Source organism: Oncorhynchus gorbuscha, linkage group LG01 (genome assembly GCF_021184085.1).
Source record: "Oncorhynchus gorbuscha isolate QuinsamMale2020 ecotype Even-year linkage group LG01, OgorEven_v1.0, whole genome shotgun sequence".
Lineage (NCBI taxonomy): Eukaryota > Metazoa > Chordata > Actinopteri > Salmoniformes > Salmonidae > Oncorhynchus > Oncorhynchus gorbuscha.
In genome coordinates this window covers 81,356,021-81,374,776 of record NC_060173.1, presented here as the reverse complement: position 1 = coordinate 81,374,776, position 18,756 = coordinate 81,356,021, and the positions used below count along the sequence as shown (strand labels likewise).

Genomic DNA, 18,756 nt, shown 5'->3' with positions numbered 1-18,756 from the left:
AAATAAAATAAAAAAATAAGTGAAAAAATCTGTTGGAAAAATTACTTGTGTTATGCACAAAGTAGATGTCCTAACCAACTTGCCAAAACTATAGTTTTTTATCAAGAATTTTGTGGAGTGGTTGAAAAACGAGTTTTAATGACTCTAACCTAAGTGTATGTAAACTTCTGACTTTAACTGTATAGTGTCTAGCAGTGGCTATACATGTCAAGGCTACAGCTAGCATTGTACAAGTTTATGATAAAGCATATTTCCCACCTAGTCTATAGTTTTTCTATGCAACTCGGGAGGCCCCTCCATTGCCAGCTCTTGTCCCCTTACTTGCTAGCCAGCCAACTTGGGCTAACACAGTCACGTCAAACAGTGAAACCCAAATAACAGAGAAGTAGCATGATTTGCATTTATTTAAGCTGTTTTCTAGTATTTGGATACATCTATAACAATGAGCTAATGAAAATGTGCTCTCTCGTCAGGACACTGTTTAGAGGAGCTAGCCAACAACACATCTAACAAAATCAATTCAAACTGATGCTGGAAAGACAGCAAACTAGCTGTATTTCATTTCATTTGAACTGTTTTTCTATTGACATTTCTTTGTATACATATCCATAAAGATTACGCTAATTCATGATTTCGGCTGGTTGAGAAAAGCTGCCTGCCTCTCTGTCTCGTCCCGACTCCCAACTCGTTCATTAATATGGAACAGCTGGAGATCGAATTTCAATATTGAAACAATGTTGCAAATGTCGCAGAGACAGCTAGCACGGTTTATACAAATCTCCGCTGTTGAAAACCAAATTCTAGTCCAAAAGAAAGGGGAGATCATGTCTAAGATGATTTTCTACAGTGGAGATTTTTATAAAGTTTATAAATTGCCTGGTTGGGTTGATGGCACAGTGAGATGGAACAGTAAATAGGCATTTCAACGTCATAGCCTTAGCCGGTAGTAACTTGTGGAATAAGCACTGGCTGGAACGCGGTTTTAACTCATCAGCATCCAGGATTAGACCCACCCCGTGTATAACAGGTGAATAGAGAATGTATGGTATGTCGGTCTATTATGTTAAACAAAAAGCTCACATATCAAATCAAAGATCCAAACTTGGTTAGTAGACAGTTTTGTACACTATTTGAAATGTAAAAACACTGTTTAACAACCACGAGACACAAGTATGTTTTAAAGCTGAACAAATTTGCATTGCTAAATAGCTCAAGACAAAACACCCCATTCAAACCCTACTAAATAGTTAAATCCCCCTCCTTCGGGGGTGTACGTTACTTTTCTTAACCTTAAAGGGAAACTTTCCCGCTAGACACTATTTGGGGTGTTTTTCCAGTCTCCCAAAAAAGCATACAGATGGCGCCGACAGACATGGCAGCTTTGCTTCTAGCTCCTAAGCAACTTTGCAGTATTTCGTTTTTTGGGGTGTTACTTCTTACATAAAAAAACATTCTGGGCTAATTGTGTTATTACATACAGCCGGAAATAAATTTTGGATATCAGAGCGGCAGTAACCAGCATTACGACCAGGAATACAACTTTCCCGAATCGGATCCACTGTTCGCACCCCTCCGGGTAATTGAACTTGTCCCAGAGGCTGCTCTAAGACGCCAGCAGAGACGCCGGCAGAGAAGAGGTATTCAGAGTGGACTTGTAGTCCGACTAATGTTCAGTCTCTGGTCAACAAAGTAGACAAGCTCAGGGCGAGGATCTCCTTCCAGAGAGACATCAGGGACTGTAACATACTCTGTTTCATGGAATCATGACTCTCTCCGGATATACTGTCCCTATCCATACAGCCAGATGGGTTCTCAGTACATCACACAGACAAGAATAAAGAAGTCTCTGGGAAGACGAAGGGCGGTGGTGTATGTTTCATGATTAACCACTCATGGTGTGACTGTGATAATGTACAGAAACACAAGTAATTTTGTTCACCTGACCTAGAACACAATCAAATGCCGACCGTATTACCTCCCAAGAAAATGATATTTGTTTATAGTCCCCCTCTAGCCTATACCACTATGGTCCTCAAGGAACTACACTGGACTTTATGCAAACTGAAAACCACATATCCTGAGGCCGCATTTATTGTAGCTGGGGATTGTAATAAAGCAAATTTGAGGAAAACACTATTGAAGTTCTATCAACACATTGACTGCAGTACTGGCGCTGGGAAAACACTCAACCACTGCTATTCTCTCTTCCGGGATGCCTACAAGGCCCTCCCCCGCCCATTTTGCTTCCCCATTCCTATATGCACAGGAAGTACCTGCGCTAAGGTCTATTCAACACTGATCTGACCAATCAGAATCCATGCTTCAAGATTGTTTTGATCACTTAGCCTGGGATTTGTTCCGGGTAACCTGTAAGAATAACAATGATGTATACACGGACACGGTGACTGAGTTCATCAGGAAGTGTATAGGGAATGTTGTTCCCACTGTGACTATTAAAACCTACCCACACCAGAAACCATGGATAGATGGCAGCATTCACGCGAAACTGAAAGCGCGAACCACCGCATTTAACCAGGGCAAGGTGACTGGGAATATGTTTGAATACAAACGGTGTAGTTACTCCTTCCATAAGGCAATCAAACAAGCAAAACGTCAGTACAGAGAAAGTGGAGTCGCAATTCAACAACTTCAGGGCTCTCGTTCTCTGTGGCCGATATGAGTAAGACATTTAAGCGTGTTAACCCTAGCATGGCTGCCGGCTCAGACAGCATCCCTAGCTGCGTCCTCAGAGCATGCGCAGTACAGCTTGCTGGAGTGTTTACGGACTTATTCAATCTCTCCCTATCCCAGTCTGCTGTCCACACTTGCTTCAAGATGTCCACCATTGTTTCTGTACCCAAGAAAGCAAAAGTAACTGAACTAAATGTCCATCGCCCCCTAGCACTCACTTCTGTCATCATGAAGTTATTTAAGAGGCTAGTTAAGGATCACATCACCTCTACCCTACCTGACACCCTAGACTCAGTTCAATTTGCTTACCGTCCCAATAGATCCACAGACGATGGAATCACAATTGCACTACACACTGTTATATCCCATCTGGACAAGAGGAATACCAATGTAAGAATGCTGTTCATTGACTATAGCTCAGCCTTCAACACCATAATACCCTCCAAGCTCATCATCAAACTTGGGTCTGAACCCCACCCTGTGCAACTGGGTCCTGGACTTCCTGATGGGCCGCCCCCAGGCGGTGAAGGTAGCAAACAACCTCCATTTCACTGATCCTTCACCCATGACTGCGTGGCCACAAACGCCTCCAACTCAATCATCAAGTTTGCAGACGACACAACAATAGTAGGCCTGATTACCAACAATGACGAGACAGCCTACAAGGAGGAAGTGAGGGCCCTGGCGGAGTGGTATCAGGAAATGAACCTCTCAATTCACAACAATACGTCAACAAAACAAAATGGAGGTGATCGTGGACTTCTGGAAACATTAGAGGGAGTACGCCCCTATCCACATTGACGGGACAGCAGTGACGAAAGTGGAAAGTTCCAAGTTCCTCGGCATACACATTACTGACTATCTGAAATGGTCCACTCACACAGACTGTGTGGTGAAGAAGGCGCAACAGCGCCTCTTCAACCTCAGGAGGCTCAAGAAATTTGGCTTGGCCCCTAAGACTGTCGGCTTGGCCCCTAAGACTGTTGCTGTACCGCCTGGTACAGCAACTGCACCGCCCGCAACCGCAGGTCTCTTGAGAGGCTAGTGCGGTCTGCCAACGCTGTATTCTATTCTACTGTATTTTAGCCAATGCCACTCCGACATTGCTTGCCCTAATATTTATATATTTCTTAATTCCATTATTTACTTTTAGATGTGTGTATTGTTGTGAATTGTTAGATATTACTGTACTGTTGGAGGTAGGAACACAAGCATTTCGCTACACCCGCAATAACATCTTCTAAATATGTGTGTGACCAATACAATTTGACTTGATTGGATTTTGATTTGATTATAAGGGATGAGAGAGTGTTTCAGAGATAATTATGCACTATAGATATATTTCAGAATTTTTGCCCTGGGAATGTCCTGGAATCGCTGCAAATTCTGGATATTGTGGTTTGCTTACAACCAGGATATTTAGCTGCCCTGTTTCAACTGATGAAATTCAGAAACGCTCGTATTTGCGTGTAGGTGAAGAGATTCAAAATGTTTATGACACATAATATATTAACAACATATTAATGGACTGAGTATACAGAACATTAGGAACACCTTCCTCATACTGAGTTGCACCCCCCCCTCCCCCCTTTTGCCCTCAGGACAGCCTCGATTCGTCGGGGCACGGCCTCTGCAAGGTTTAGAAAGCGTTCCACAGGGACCCTGGCCCATGTTGACTCCATGGCTTCCACTCCGAACAGCTCGATCCATCTCATCCCACAGATGCTCAATTAGATTGAGATCTGGTGACTGGGCAGGCCACTGCAGTAAGCTGAATTCACTGTCAACTTCGTGGGACCATTTCTGGACAATCCTAGCGTTGTGTCATGGGGCATTATCCTGCTGAAGAAAATCATTTCCAGATGGATACACTGCTGCCATGAAGGGATGCACCTGATTGGAAATGATTTTGAGATATCCTATGTCTTTCAAACTTTGCTCAAGGGGCCCAATGCGTGCCATCAAAACACACCACCAGCCTTCAATGTTGACACGCATGTACTTGTGGTTTTCTCCATACCCTAGTCTCCCCATCAGCGGAGGCCAGGTAATGTTTTTCCAAATCTCCAGTGTTCAGTGTTTTCGTTCCTTAGCTCACTGCAACCACAGTTTTTTTTTTGCTTAAAGAAGTAGAACTCTGTAAGGTCGTCGGCTGCCATACCCCATTCGTGTCAAGGTAAGATGAGTTGTGCATTCTTTTCTGGGTCTTTGGGCACCATTGTTGTACTGGACTGTCAGTTGACTAACTGTAGCCCATCTGTTGCTCTGCACAGTTCATGTCAGCCTCCATTTTCCCCTTTCATCAATGACCCGTTTAAACCCCCGGCCTGCCTTCTTGATACACACGGAAAACTGTTGAGTGTGAAAAACCCAGCAGTGTTTCACTCAAACAGGTGCGCCTGGCACCTACTACCATACCCTGTTCAAGGCTACTTAAATATTTTGTCTTGCCAATTCACCCTCTGAATGGCACACATACACAACCCTTGTCTCAATTGTCTCAAGGCTTAAAAATCCTTATTTAAACGTATCTCCTCCCCTTTATCTACACTGACTGAAGTGGATTTAACAGGTGACATCAACAACAGATTCACCTAGTCGGGCCTATGTCATGGAAAGAGAAGGTGTTCCTAATGTTTTGTACACTCAGTGTATAGTGAAAATAGAGCAGCGGTGAAATGTCCCTTTAACATCTTTATTTTTTATTTTTATGATGTTAAAGTGACATTTTTTTATGACTCAATCTCCCAGGGCTACCATTTCTATTAACATTTCCCATCCAGCCAAGTTAATGAGTGGCGATTAAACCTATTCAAATATGCCTGCTCACATACAGTAGTAGAACAATGTTCACTGCACGCTTTATTGCAGAGTTTCAGTGAGGGTTCCATTGCCTCATACACGGGCCACACATCATCTTACTGAGAGTGAATCTTGCCTATGCCAATCGGCCATCGCTCATCCATATATTTACATGTACATATTCTTATTCATTCCTTTACACTTGTGTGTAAAAGGTAGTTGTTGTGAAATTGTTAAGATTACTTGTTGGATATTACTGCACGGTCGGAACTAGAAGCACAAGCATTTCGCTACACTCGCATTAACATCTGCTAACCATGTGTATGTGACCAATAACATTTGATATGATTTGATTTTTGAATATGGTTTCAGGGCATCTGCTTGGTATTACATTTAAGTTGTTTTTTTCTCCATTGTATGCCACTCTTTAACTAAGAGTCACCATAGAAAGAAATCATCTGTTAAAAGGACCATACTGTATTCTTCTAATTCTCTGCATTCAGTGTATTTGCTCTGTAGACCCCTTACTATTCCCCATAGTAGGTAACAATACTGTGATTTAAGCAGAGGCTGTCTCCTCTCTAGGGAGAAATAAACACACAGACAGACACAGTACTCACACTCCACTCTCTTCTCCAACATGGCCAAGCGGTTCGTCACCTCCGTCTTCAGCTCGTTGATTTTAAACGCTCTGCAAAGAAAGAGTGAAGGACAGACCGAGAGAGATGGGGAAAGAAGAGAAAGAGGAGATGGAAAGAGACGCAAAAGGAGTGAGAAAATAAGATAGAGAGAGAGCGAGAGAGGGGGAAAGAGAGAGCAAAAGGGACATAGAGCAATCATTATCTGAAAGCAGCACACAATAATACAGTGACACACAAATAGCATACATTTACGAGAACAAGGGAACAAAAAGCATTTACCAAGCCAGAGGCAACATTTCCACGAAAGCTACATCAGTGCTCTTACCTGGAAAACTGCTCTGCCACCTGTGTCAATACATTCTGGAAGAGTTCCTCTTTATCTGGAAGAACAAGATGGTGCTGCGTTACACACAGGAAAAACACAACTCATGCACGTCTCTCTGTGCTGTAACGACAACTCATACACGTCTCTCTGTGCTGTAACGACAACTCATACACGTCTCTCTGTGCTGTAACGACAACTCATGCACGTCTCTCTGTGCTGTAACGACAACTCATACACGTCTCTCTGTGCTGTAACGACAACTCATACACGTCTCTCTGTGCTGTAACGACAACTCAAACACGTCTCTCTGTGCTGTAACGACAACTCATGCACGTCTCTCTGTGCTGTAACGACAACACTGCACACGTCTGAAGCATTTCATTATATCAGAGCCTGGGGGTGTAACAGATATCGAGTGCCCCTTTTATCACACGCAAACACACACACACACACGCATGCACACACACACACACACACATACCTTATGTAAACCAGCAACAACAAGAGAATGAAACAAACACAACAGATGGCAAAAGAAGAGAGAGTGTTTTCTCTGTCTCACTACTGAACGCAGTAGTCGCGTTTCGAGATGGTGCCAGCTTGATATGTTAACAAGGCACTTGTAATATCCCTTCCCACACACAGAAAATAACTCCATGACAAAAACAAAGCTCTGCTATTGGTGCAGTGCAGACTTATGGCCAAAGTTCACCTGAGAGGCCAATAAAAGTGCAGGTATGTGAACTAGTAAAACCATCTGGCACCTGTTGGACTGATCCTATTGTACACCGTGTCACATTAATGCTGTCCTAATGTACACAGTGTCACATTAATGCTGTCCTATTGTACACCGTGTCACATTAATGCTGTCCTATTGTACACTGTGTCACATTAATGCTGTCCTAATGTACACCGTGTCACATTAATGCTGTCCTATTGTACACCGTGTCACATTAATGCTGTCCTAATGTACACCGTGTCACATTAATTCTGTCCTAATGTACACCGTGTCACATTAATGCTGTCCTAATGTACACCGTGTCACATTAATGCTGTCCTAATGTACACCGTGTCACATGAATGTTGTCCTAATGTACACCGTGTCACATTAATGCTGTCCTAATGTACACCATGTCACATTAATGCTGTCCTATTGTACACCGTAAAACCATACCACTAGATGTACTGGTGCCTCTTGGGCAGTTCACATTGTTGATTGAGGACCTCTTTACTGAGGAATGTGATTGGTTCTCTTGAATGTTTAATATTTGTATTATGTGGTATTTGTAAAAAAGTGCAGGGCTCCCTTGTCCAAGAGATCTTGGGCCTGCTAAAATAAAGCTTTAGAAAGTGTGGAACAAAGACACAAGCTGCTGTTCATGGAATTGTTCCCAGATGTTCAGCTGGCCTGTCTGTGTACTCTTGTGTGTGAGTGATGACCGAAAATAAGGATGTTGTTTTGTCGCCTTCCCTGCACTGGGGAACTGGTTCTCATCACACTGTTAAATCAGCCAGGTTTACTAGGTGACATTTCCCATAAACGGAGGTCATGAACCATGTAACTTCACTAACCAAGCAAAACAATAAATAAATAGTGTGTGTGTGTGTGTGTGTGTCTGAGTGTGTTTACATCCTTGTGTCTATTGCCTACACGTTTTGATGACTATGCTTGTTTATTATGTGCAGTGTGCACATCAGGTATGTGGGATAGTGTGCTGTGCTTTGTGTGTGTGCTCATGCTTGCTTACATATATGCTATATACGATATGGTACCTATGCATATGCTAATAAGCTATTGCATATGTGATGTCAGCAATGCTTGTCTATTTGCATAGTCAGTGCATGTGTGTGAAAAGCCAATGGCCCTCTGGGACTCACCAGCTAGCTGTCCTCCAGTCAGGGGCACCACTCTGTATGGTGACCTTCAACACACACACACACACACACACACACACACACACACACACACACACACACACACACACACACACACACACACACACACACACACACACACACACACACACACACACACACACACACACACACACACACACACACACACACACACACACACACACACACACACACACACCAGTCAGTTTAGACAGCAAGTGGTGCACCGCTCAAATATGTTCCCCCTTCCTCCTAATCAGACATGCTGTGAATGTCCTCTTCCTCCCACTTTCTTACTCAGCGTCTGAAGTGTGAGGACACGCTGGGGGCTGTGTGTGTGTCTTTTTGGTTTTACTATCATTGTGGGGACCAGAAGTCCTCACAAGGATAGTAAAACAAGGAAAGGTGGGGACATTTTGACGGTTCCTACAAGGAAAAATGCTATTTTAGGCTTACATGCTGACCATACCGCTCACGTCACGTGAGCAAGCATTGCAAAATAATGTACACATACATGTTATTCAATAATTGCGCCAACACTGCTTGCGCGCGTCTACGTGGCCAGGCGCTAAAATAGAATTTGGTTCTATTTGTGACGCTTGACCGTCTGCAAGTCCCGCCTCTCCCATCTCCTCATTGGTTTTTAGGATCATATACCCACGTGGAGGATGAACTGAGGTCCACACTCCAGTCCAGTTGGTTGTGGTAATGCACCTTAAAGTTGGTTGCCAACCACCATTGTGCATTTCAGGTAAAATAACAAACCCTAATGTTTATATCACAGGACAAATTAGCTAGCAACAGCATGCTAGCTAGCTAAATTGCCATACATAATGCTTTTCGACCTGTCCCAAAATGTATATAGTTGGTTCAGAGTTCGTTTTGATATTTCCAACTGCGTGTCCTGATCGCGTCTGATGTGGGTGGACAAAATCAACATGCGCGCAATGGCGTGAGCGGTCTGGTCAGCATGTTAGGGGTTAGGTCTAGGGTTAGAATTAGGAGTTAGGCCATTTGGCCTAGGGTTAGGGTTAGTAAAACATGTGTGTGTGTGTGTGTGTGTGAGCAGTGTCTAGCTCACTGATCACACCCTGACCATGGATCTGTTAGTATTTTCAGCCTAACAAGTCCTAGGCAATAGGGCACAATCTGGGATATTTCCTGCTGTTGAATGGACATTTAAATCAATAATATAAAGCTTTACCCTTGAAGAATTTAACTTTTTCTTATGAGTTTAGACTGCCAAAATTACAGATTATGCATTTAAGGACCAGCATATGTATTTTTCTGCTATAAATGTAAACACAGATGGAAATGAAGGTAGCCCTCTAGCCCATGGCTAGTACTTTTCAGAACGGGCTAGTAGAAAATGTGTCCCACTAGCTCCCCGGGCTAGTGAAAATGTATCTTTTAAAATATCACATGGCACAGATTTTGGACCAGGGCTAGCCAGTAAAGAATTGCAGTTCCATCCCTGAATGTAGATGTGTCAGGGCCTACCTCTCGGTGTTGTGTGGCATAGTGGGGTCGATGGACACCATGGCTCCCGTGGAATCCAGCAGAGACAAGGTGGTGTTCCTGTCCAAAACAGACAAAGCAGGGACACTCTCTCTGAGGATGTGTCCCACTATGGTTCAATGAAGAGAGTGTGGGTGTTGGGCACATTCCAAATATCAATCAAGGAAACCAAGGGAAAGATGAAAGCTAGTCAAGACTATTGGGACTAGGCCACTCACTATAGAGTATTATCTTGTCACTAATATGAGTTCTCAACGTGGCATCTAATAGAAGTGATCCTCAAAACAACATTAGAAAAGCAGCCTAGGAGACAGGGAGATTAAAGGATCCTGACAGGATGCTGACAGAGACGACTCTAAGCTTCACAGCAGAACTGAAGAGGGGAAAAGAGAGCAGAGAATTACCTTGGAAGACCTAGAGCGGTACAGAATAACTCCTTGATATCATACGGGCTGCAGAATCTGCTGAAGACCACCTACGGGAAGGGTAGCAAAGACAGGAAACATAGTCACGATCTCGTACATATATGACATATAATGCATGAAACCAAAATGGGTTCTACCTGGAACCAAAAAGGGTTCTCCTATGGGGACAGTCAAACATTCCCTTTTGGAACCCTTTTTTCTAAGAGTATATATTCTAAAATATATATGCAGAAGTGTTGGAGATACTGATACCAGACGTGGAATACATTCCCAGTGATCAGGGTGGAACAGCAGACCACGGTGTATTTAGTCAGTCTACTATCCTCTCAAGCACCACCAGAGTATATATATATATATATATATATATATATATATATATATATATATATATATATATATATATGCCATTTAGCAGACGCTTTTATCCAAAGCGACTTACAGTCATGTGTGCATACATTCTACGTATGGGTTCATGGACCAACCACCCCACTAGGGAGAGAAGAAGAACTTTGAATTGACAGGTCTCTCATTCTGAGCTTTTCCTTTGATTACAAATGCGCAGATTCCAGTGCACCACAGTAAATACCCCCCCGTCCCACCCTCCCCCTCTCCTTTAATTGCCTTCTAAACAAAGTCCGTCAGTCATTTCTCGTGTCAGCCCCAGGTTCACCAACACAGACGACTTTGACCCATGTAGATAAAAGCATCTTGATTCTTATGCCATTGGCAGGGGCAACAAAGTCGACAATAGGTGACAAAAGGAACCAAGGCAACAAGGGTAAGAAGGAGATGGAGAAATGTGTAGGGTAAGAAGGAAGAGAGAGGGGGGGGGGTGATGAGAGAGACAGAGAGCACTCCAGAAACCTGTCAGTGGCAGGCTGCCAGGTGTGTAAGACAGTGATGTGTTTAGTTCAGAGACACGTAAGCAAGAGCCACTTATGTTCACAAACAGACAATTCACCATGAAATACAATAGAAATTGCAGGATTGTATATTCACAAATCATACATTTTCACTTAGTTATTGTTAATCAATTTCCCATATCCGTTTTCAGATAAATACATAAAGTCTATGTAGGCTCCATTTTCACTGGTGTGAAATTGTAATTCAATTTCACTCTATTGCAATTCAACAAAGAGAAGAGGCGAATAGAAACATCCTGTTCCATATTCTCTCTAGAGACGTGTAGTAGACCCACCGTAACATCCTGTCCATCTCCTCTCTAGAGACGTGTAGTAGACCTACCGTAACATCCTGTCCATCTCCTCTCTAGAGACGTGTAGTAGATCTACAGTAACATCCTGTCCATCTCTTCTCTAGAGACGTGTAGTAGATCTACAGTAACATCCTGTCCATCTCTTCTCTAGAGACGTGTAGTAGATCTACAGTAACATCCTGTCCATCTCCTCTCTATAGACGTGTAGTAGACCTACCGTAACATCCTGTCCATCTTTTCTCTAGAAACGTGCAGTAGACTTACCGTAACATCCTGTCCATCTCTTCTCTAGAGACGTGTAGTAGATCTACAGTAACATCCTGTCCATCTCCTCTCTAGAGAGACGTGTAGTAGACCTACAGTAACATCCTGTTCCATCTCCTCTCTAGAGAGACGTGTAGTAGATCTACAGTAACATCCTGTTCCATCTCCTCTCTAGAGAGACGTGTAGTAGACCTACAGTAACATCCCGTTCCATCTCCTCTCTAGAGACGTGTAGTAGACCTACAGTAACATCCTGTTCCATCTCCTCTCTAGAGAGACGTGTAGTAGACCTACAGTAACATCCTGTTCCATCTCCTCTCTAGAGAGACGTGTAGTAGACCTACAGTAACATCCCGTTCCATCTCCTCTCTAGAGAGACGTGTAGTAGACCTACCGTAACATCCTGTCCATCTCCTCTCTACAGTAACAGTACTAGTGCCTTAACATCTGAGCGTATGCAACAAGGAAACCTACTCAGTATGCATAATATACAGTGACATACAACAGCCCTTTAGTAAAAGTAATACAAGTGGGTCAGGGGTAAACATTGTCTTTGTCATCTGTCATGCTTAGGAAGGATGGCATGATGCACATAGAGCTCTGACTCTCTTCATTGTGTGTGTGTGTGTGTGTATGTTGCTGTGTGTACTTAAACATGTGGAGGTGCTCATGTAATAGCCTGGCGCTGCTGCCCGCTTCTGTTTTCGATGATGGATGACGCTAGCTTGACAGCAGAGAGTATGCTAAAGGACAGAGAGCATAAGGTGGTAGGGTAAGCATAGGAGCTCTCTTGTATGAGGAACCAGGTCCGTAGATAGTGCTGACAAACCTGGATGTTTATGGACCCTCCATGTCATCTAATAATAACTGATGAATAACCAGTTCCTCTCTAATACCCGAGTTCTGTTCTTGTTGAGTTTCTATACAGTGCCTTCGGAAAGTATTGTATACATACCCCTTGACTTTTTGCACATTTTGTTACGTTACAGCCTTTTTCTAAAATTGATGAAATGGTTTTTTTCCCCCCTTTTGTCATTATGGGGTATCTGCACACAATACCCCATAATGACAGAGCAAAAGCAGGTTCATAGAAATGTTTGCTAATTTATAAAAAAAATAAAAAATGGAAATATTCAACTTACATAAGTATTCAGTCCCTTTACTCAGTACTTTGTTGAAGCACCTTTGGCAGCGATTACAGCACCGACTCTTCTTGGGTATGACGCTATAAGCTTGACACACCTGTATTTGGGGAGTTTCTCCCATTTTTCTCTGCAGATCTTCTAAAGCTCTGTCAGGTTGGATTGGGAGTGTTGCTGCACAGCTATTTTCAAGTATCTCCAGAGATATTTGATCGGGTTCAAGTCGGGGCTCTAGCTGGGCAACTCAAGGACATTGAGACTTGTCCCGAAGCCACTCCTGCGTTGTCTTGGCTTCTGTCTGGCCACTACCATAAAGGTCTGATTATGCTGCAGAGTGCTGCAGAGATGGTTGTCCTTCTGGAAGGTTCTCCCATCTCCACAGATGAATTCAAGAGCTCTGTCAGAGTGACCATCTGGTTCTTTGACACCTCCCTGACCAAGGCCCTTCTCCTCGATTGCTCAGTCTGGCCGGGTGGCCAGCCCTGGAAGAGTCTTCGGGGTTCCAGGCTTCTTCCATTTAAGAATGATGAAGGCCACTGTCTTCTTGGGGACCTTCAATGCTGCAGAAATTGTTAGGTACCCTTCCTCAGATCTGTGCCTTCGATACAATCCTGTCTCGAAGCTCCACTGACAATTCCTTCGACCTCATGGCTTGGTGTTTACTCTGACATGCACTTTCAACTGTGGGACTTTATATAGACAGGTTTGTGCCTTTCCAAATCATGTCCAATCAATTGAATTTCCAACAGGTGGACTCCAATCAAGTTGTAGAATCATCTCAAGGATGATCAATGGAAACAGGATGCACCGGAGCTGAATTTTAAGTCTCAGAGCAAAGGGTCTGAATACTTATGTAAATAAGGTCTTTATTTCTTATCTTTAATAAATGTGCAAAGATTTCTAAAAACCTGTTTTCGCTTTGTGATTATGGTGTATTGTGTAGATTGCTGAGGATTTTTCTTTGTACTATCCATGTTAGAATAAGGCTGTAATGTAACAAAATGTGGAAAAAGTCAAGGGTTCTGAATATTTTCCGAAGGCATTGTATATGGACACCTAAACCAACATGCAAAATTACATAAATCCACACTCCTGATTATCCAACGGCACAGGAAATACCATATTCAAATGCAATCACACACAGAACATGCAGAAGAACAATGGAGCACGTAAAGCAGGAACTAATCAGCATCATTTCTGAACAAGGAAGCTAGATAATAAAACACACAATGGCAGCACTACATAGTCAGTCACGCTGCAAGTGAATGAAACACTCCTCATTATTCACTATGGACTGAAGGACTGGAGCCTGGAACCCATCTGGCTATAGCCTTAAAATGCAAATGATCTGTGCATAAGTACAAAAACAACCATCTCTGATAATTGAATGAGTTCAAACCAACATAGACCCTAAAACCACAATGTTCGAGTCCAAATTATAACATAGGTCAAACATCATCAACTTTCAGGTCAGACAAAGGCCAGGAGTGTGGAAGAGTTAAGATGGAGTGTCGCCTTCTTAGTCCAAAAGTGGAAGTGGGGTCACAGGCTCTCTTTCCATTTCCCCTGAAAACCGGAACATCTGGTTGTTGGGGACTCGGCAGAGTTTACCACCAAACTGACTTGTTGTAGATAAAAATCAGCTTGTGATGACATAGAGCACCCAAAATGTACTTTTTCGCTTAAGTTTTCATGTACCGAATGAAAATCTAGAAGTTCAATGTGTTTCCATCGCATTTTCAACTCTACTGATAGTTTTGTCACAAAAATTGTTGCAATGAAAAGCAAATGTGCCTACTTTGGTCTTGGCATGTGTGCTGTAGCCAACAGCTCGCAGATACAGTATGGGTAGGCTGTGCGGGTAGGTTAGTCTACATAATGAAATAAGAGTGGGAATATTCGTATTTCTCAAACAGCAGTCAAGCATCGATCATCATGTCACCAGAATATGACCCTCGATATTTATTGGAAATGAGCATCAAGGTCATCACCGTGCACTTTCACTACCCATCATAACTTATTCATCTATAGCCTAATAAACTGCATGGTTTCCTGAGTCGTAGTGGGAGGACCACACACCAAGTCATCGCATAACTCCAAGTTGACCTTGATATGATGGTTATTTTATCAATATTTTTGCATAAAGGTGTTTCCAATGCCATTTCTCGCATAATTAATTTTACCGACACAGAAAGATCCAACCATGTCGAACAAACAAATTCTGTCGGCATTTATAAAATTGCACCGAAACTTCCCGTTTACATTAAAGCTGTCATTTTTTGGCCCAACGGTAAGACTCCACTCGCATAAAAACTGTGGATGGAAAAGTGGTTAGTAATGTGCTCCTGTGCACAGAGCTGTGCTGGAATTATGATAAGATCCGATAGGTCCCTGTTGTTATGACTGAGCTGTGAGAAGTAAGGTACGACACTAATTTAGTCTGATGGGAAGTCATATTTAGAAATGATTGAGCAGTGATAATAAGTATGAGAGAGAGAGGAGAGAGAGAGAGCGAGAGAGAGAGAGAGAGAGAGAAAGAGAGGGAGATAAAGGAATGCAAGCGTGAGAGAGAAAGAGAGGAGTGTGTGAGAGGGATAAAGGAAAGGAGAGAGAGAATGTGTGTGTGTGTGTGTGTGTGTGTGTGTGTGTGTGTGTGTGTGTGTGTGTGTGTGTGTGTGTGTGTGTGTGTGTGTGTGTGTGTGTGTGTGTGTGTGTGTGTGTGTGTGTGTGTGTGTGTGTGTGTGTGTGTGTGTGTGTGTGTGTGTGTGTGTGTGTGTGTGTGTGTGATTGATTGATTGATATATCAACAGTGTGAGAAAAATGCAGTGTCACATAGACACAAGAGAACGTGAGAGGGAGAGAAAACAACAGAGGATGGGGGAGAGAGAAAGAGAGGAGGTGCCATATTTTTACCCCAGCAACAACTGACCAATGGCAACCGAACAATATCAGAAATCCAGAACAAAAGCTTACACATAGTCAGAGATGAATTGACTTATCTCTATGAGGTCACAGATGTAGTCACTGACTACGAGCCTACACCACAGCATATCCTAAACCAGCTGAACGAACAGGCTCACAGAAAAACACCAAACAAACATAATGCAGACTTGGAATGAACTCCATAACAAGTGACACGGTCTGCAATAAATGCAAAGTGCCATCGGAGTGGCGCATAAAAGTCTTTGTTTTTCCTTTACGGCCCTGGTCCTCAGTCTCCTCCACTCCACTGGGTGTAAGTGTAAAGAGCCCTCTGGACGGGATCTAGACCCACCATTCTGGCTCTGTTTGTGGAGGCTAATTGACATGGATATAGTCTATGTGAGATTAAAGCAATTGCACACAAGAGGGCGTGCTAAATGACTTTGATCGAATTTCACTATTGAAACTATGTTGCAAATGTTGAGAGACAGACAGCAATGTTTGTACAACCCCCAGATATTGCAAACCAAATGTTAGGCTAGAAGCAAGGGGAAAAAAATGTCTAGATGCCTTTTACAGGGGAGATCAAGTTAATGAATTGGCTGGCTGGGCTGTGGAGGAGCAGGGAACAAGATTCCCAATTTTGCATTATAGGCCTACATATAAAACAGTTTTTTTAGTATGGTTTAGAACGAGTCTCAACCAATCACAATACTTGTTTTCATCAACCCATTGTAGAATAAGGAGTTTGTGATACTATACAAAACTGTCCTTAGGCCAAATCCTTACATGAGATACAAGTAACACTGGAGGTTTCATGTGGCGACTGTTCCAGTGATTTACACAAACAAATCTCAAGTTAAGATGTGGCCCCTACATGCTGAAGTTTTGATCATATATGTAAGAAACCTGAGCATTCAATCAAATCAAATGTATTTGCAAAGCCCTTTTTACACTTGCCAAATGCAAATATAGAAACCCAGCCTAAAACCCCAAACAGCAAGCAATACAGACGTAGAAGCACGGAGGCTAGCATTTCATCCTGGGATCTAGAATGGCGGGTATATCTACTGTAATAGAAATGTGTAGACTACATGCTGGGTTTAAAATGTGCGGGAGATTATCTTAAATGATAGTAGTGGCAGTCTACATAGACAGTTCCTGTACTTTTCTAGACTGGAATTGTACAATGGCCCAGCAAAGTACAGTGGCTTGTGAAAGTATTCACCCCCTAGGCATTTTTCCTATTTTTTTTTTGCTTTACAACCTGGAATTAAAATTGATTTTGGGGGGGGTTGTATCATTTGATTTACACAACATGCCTACCACTTTGAAGATACAAAATATGTCTTATTGTGAATCAAAAATGAAATAAGACAACAACAAAAAACTGAAAACTTGAGTGTTCAACCCCCCCCAAAGTCAATACTTTGTAGAACCACCTTTTGCCGCAATTACAGCTGCAAGCCTCTTAGGGTATGTCTCTGCAAGCTTTCCATATCTAGCCACTGGTATTTGGCCCATTCTTCAGGGCAAAACTGCTCCAGCTCCTTCGGGTTGGATGGGTTCCGCTGGTGTACAGCAATCTTTAAGTCATACTACAGACTCTCAATTGGATTGAGGTCTGGGCTTTGACTAAGTCATTCCAATACATTGAATGTTTCCCCTTAAACCACTCGAATGTTCCTTTAGCAGTATGCTTAGGGTCATTGTCCTGCTGGAAGGTGAACCTCCGTACTAGTCTCAAATCTCTGGAAGACTGAAACAGGTTTCCCTCAAGAATTTCCCTGTATTTAGCGCCATCCATCATTAATTCAATTCTGACCAGTTTCCCAGTCCCTGGCGATGAAAAACATCCCCACAGCATGATGCTGCCCCCACCATGCTTCACTGTGGGGATGGTGTTCTCTGACCACTCTTCTTTAAAGCCCAGCTCTGCGGGGTGTATGGCATAAAGTGGTCCTATGGACAGATACTCTAATCTCCACTGTAGAGCTTTGCAGCTCCTTCAGGGTTATCTTTGGTCTCTATGTTGCCTCTCTGATTAATGCCCTCCTTGCCTGGTCTGTGAGTTTTGGTGGGCGGCCCTCTCTTGGCAGGTTTGTTGTGGTGCCATATCCTTAAAATGTTTTAATAATGGATTTAAATCGTTCCCCGTGGGATGTTCAAAGTTTCGGATATTTTTTAAAACCCAACCCTGATCTGTACTTCTCCACAATTTTGTCCCTGACCTGTCTGGAGAGCTCCTTGGTCTTCATGGTGTTGCTTAATGGGTGGTGCCCCTAGCTTCGTGGTGTTGCAGACTCTGGGGCCTTTCAGAACAGGTATACTGAGATCATGTGACACTTAGTTAAATAAAGTCCACCTGTGAGCAATCTAATTATGTGACTTCTGAAGGTAATTGGTTGCATAGCAACGGGGGTGAATACACATGCATGTACCACTTTTCCATTTGTTTTTTAATTTTATTTCACCAATTTTGACTATTTTGTGTATGTCCATTACATGAAATCCAAATAAAAAAAGATTTAAAAAAGTTGTAATGTAACAAAATAGGAGAAACGCCAAGCAGGATGAATACTTTTGCACTGTAAAACACATTAAATATCTGGTCCTCTCATCTTAATCTTAGAATGAATTATTCTTCCTCTAAGGCACTACATCAAGCATGTAATGATTAGCTGTCATGTTTTCCCACTCAAATGAATGATAAGCTATCATGCTTTTACCAAAATCTAACTCTACAGGCTCTATTTTAACAAACCTAACGCAATGGTAAATCTAAGCGCAGGTGGTAGCGCTATAGGTTGGGGCTTGGCCCATCACTAGCCAATCAGAACGTGTTCCATGGCGAAATGTGGTTGCTTCAAGTTGTGTATTTACGGTCTTATATGTATTGCCTTGGAATCAACTC

At 42.7% G+C, this 18,756-nt stretch overlaps 1 protein-coding gene across 4 annotated transcripts in view; it reads right to left on the bottom strand.

Annotated features, from left to right (window-relative positions):
* LOC124043458 (high affinity cGMP-specific 3',5'-cyclic phosphodiesterase 9A-like) overlaps positions 1-18,756 on the bottom strand; it is a 34,068-nt gene that overhangs the window by 11,620 nt on the left and 3,692 nt on the right. For 2 of the 4 annotated variants that reach the window (XM_046362078.1, XM_046362071.1), the window contains exons 2-6: positions 10,278-10,348; positions 9,856-9,966; positions 8,338-8,381; positions 6,460-6,514; positions 6,114-6,184 (exon numbers count right to left, since the gene is read on the bottom strand). In XM_046362078.1, coding sequence (XP_046218034.1) covers positions 6,114-6,184; positions 6,460-6,514; positions 8,338-8,381; positions 9,856-9,966; positions 10,278-10,348 — 352 coding nt within the window. Of the gene's footprint in view, positions 1-6,113; positions 6,185-6,459; positions 6,515-6,940; positions 7,093-8,337; positions 8,382-9,855; positions 9,967-10,277; positions 10,349-18,756 lie in introns of those variants that run through there. The other 2 variants (XM_046362087.1, XM_046362097.1) reach the window with 2 other exon arrangements.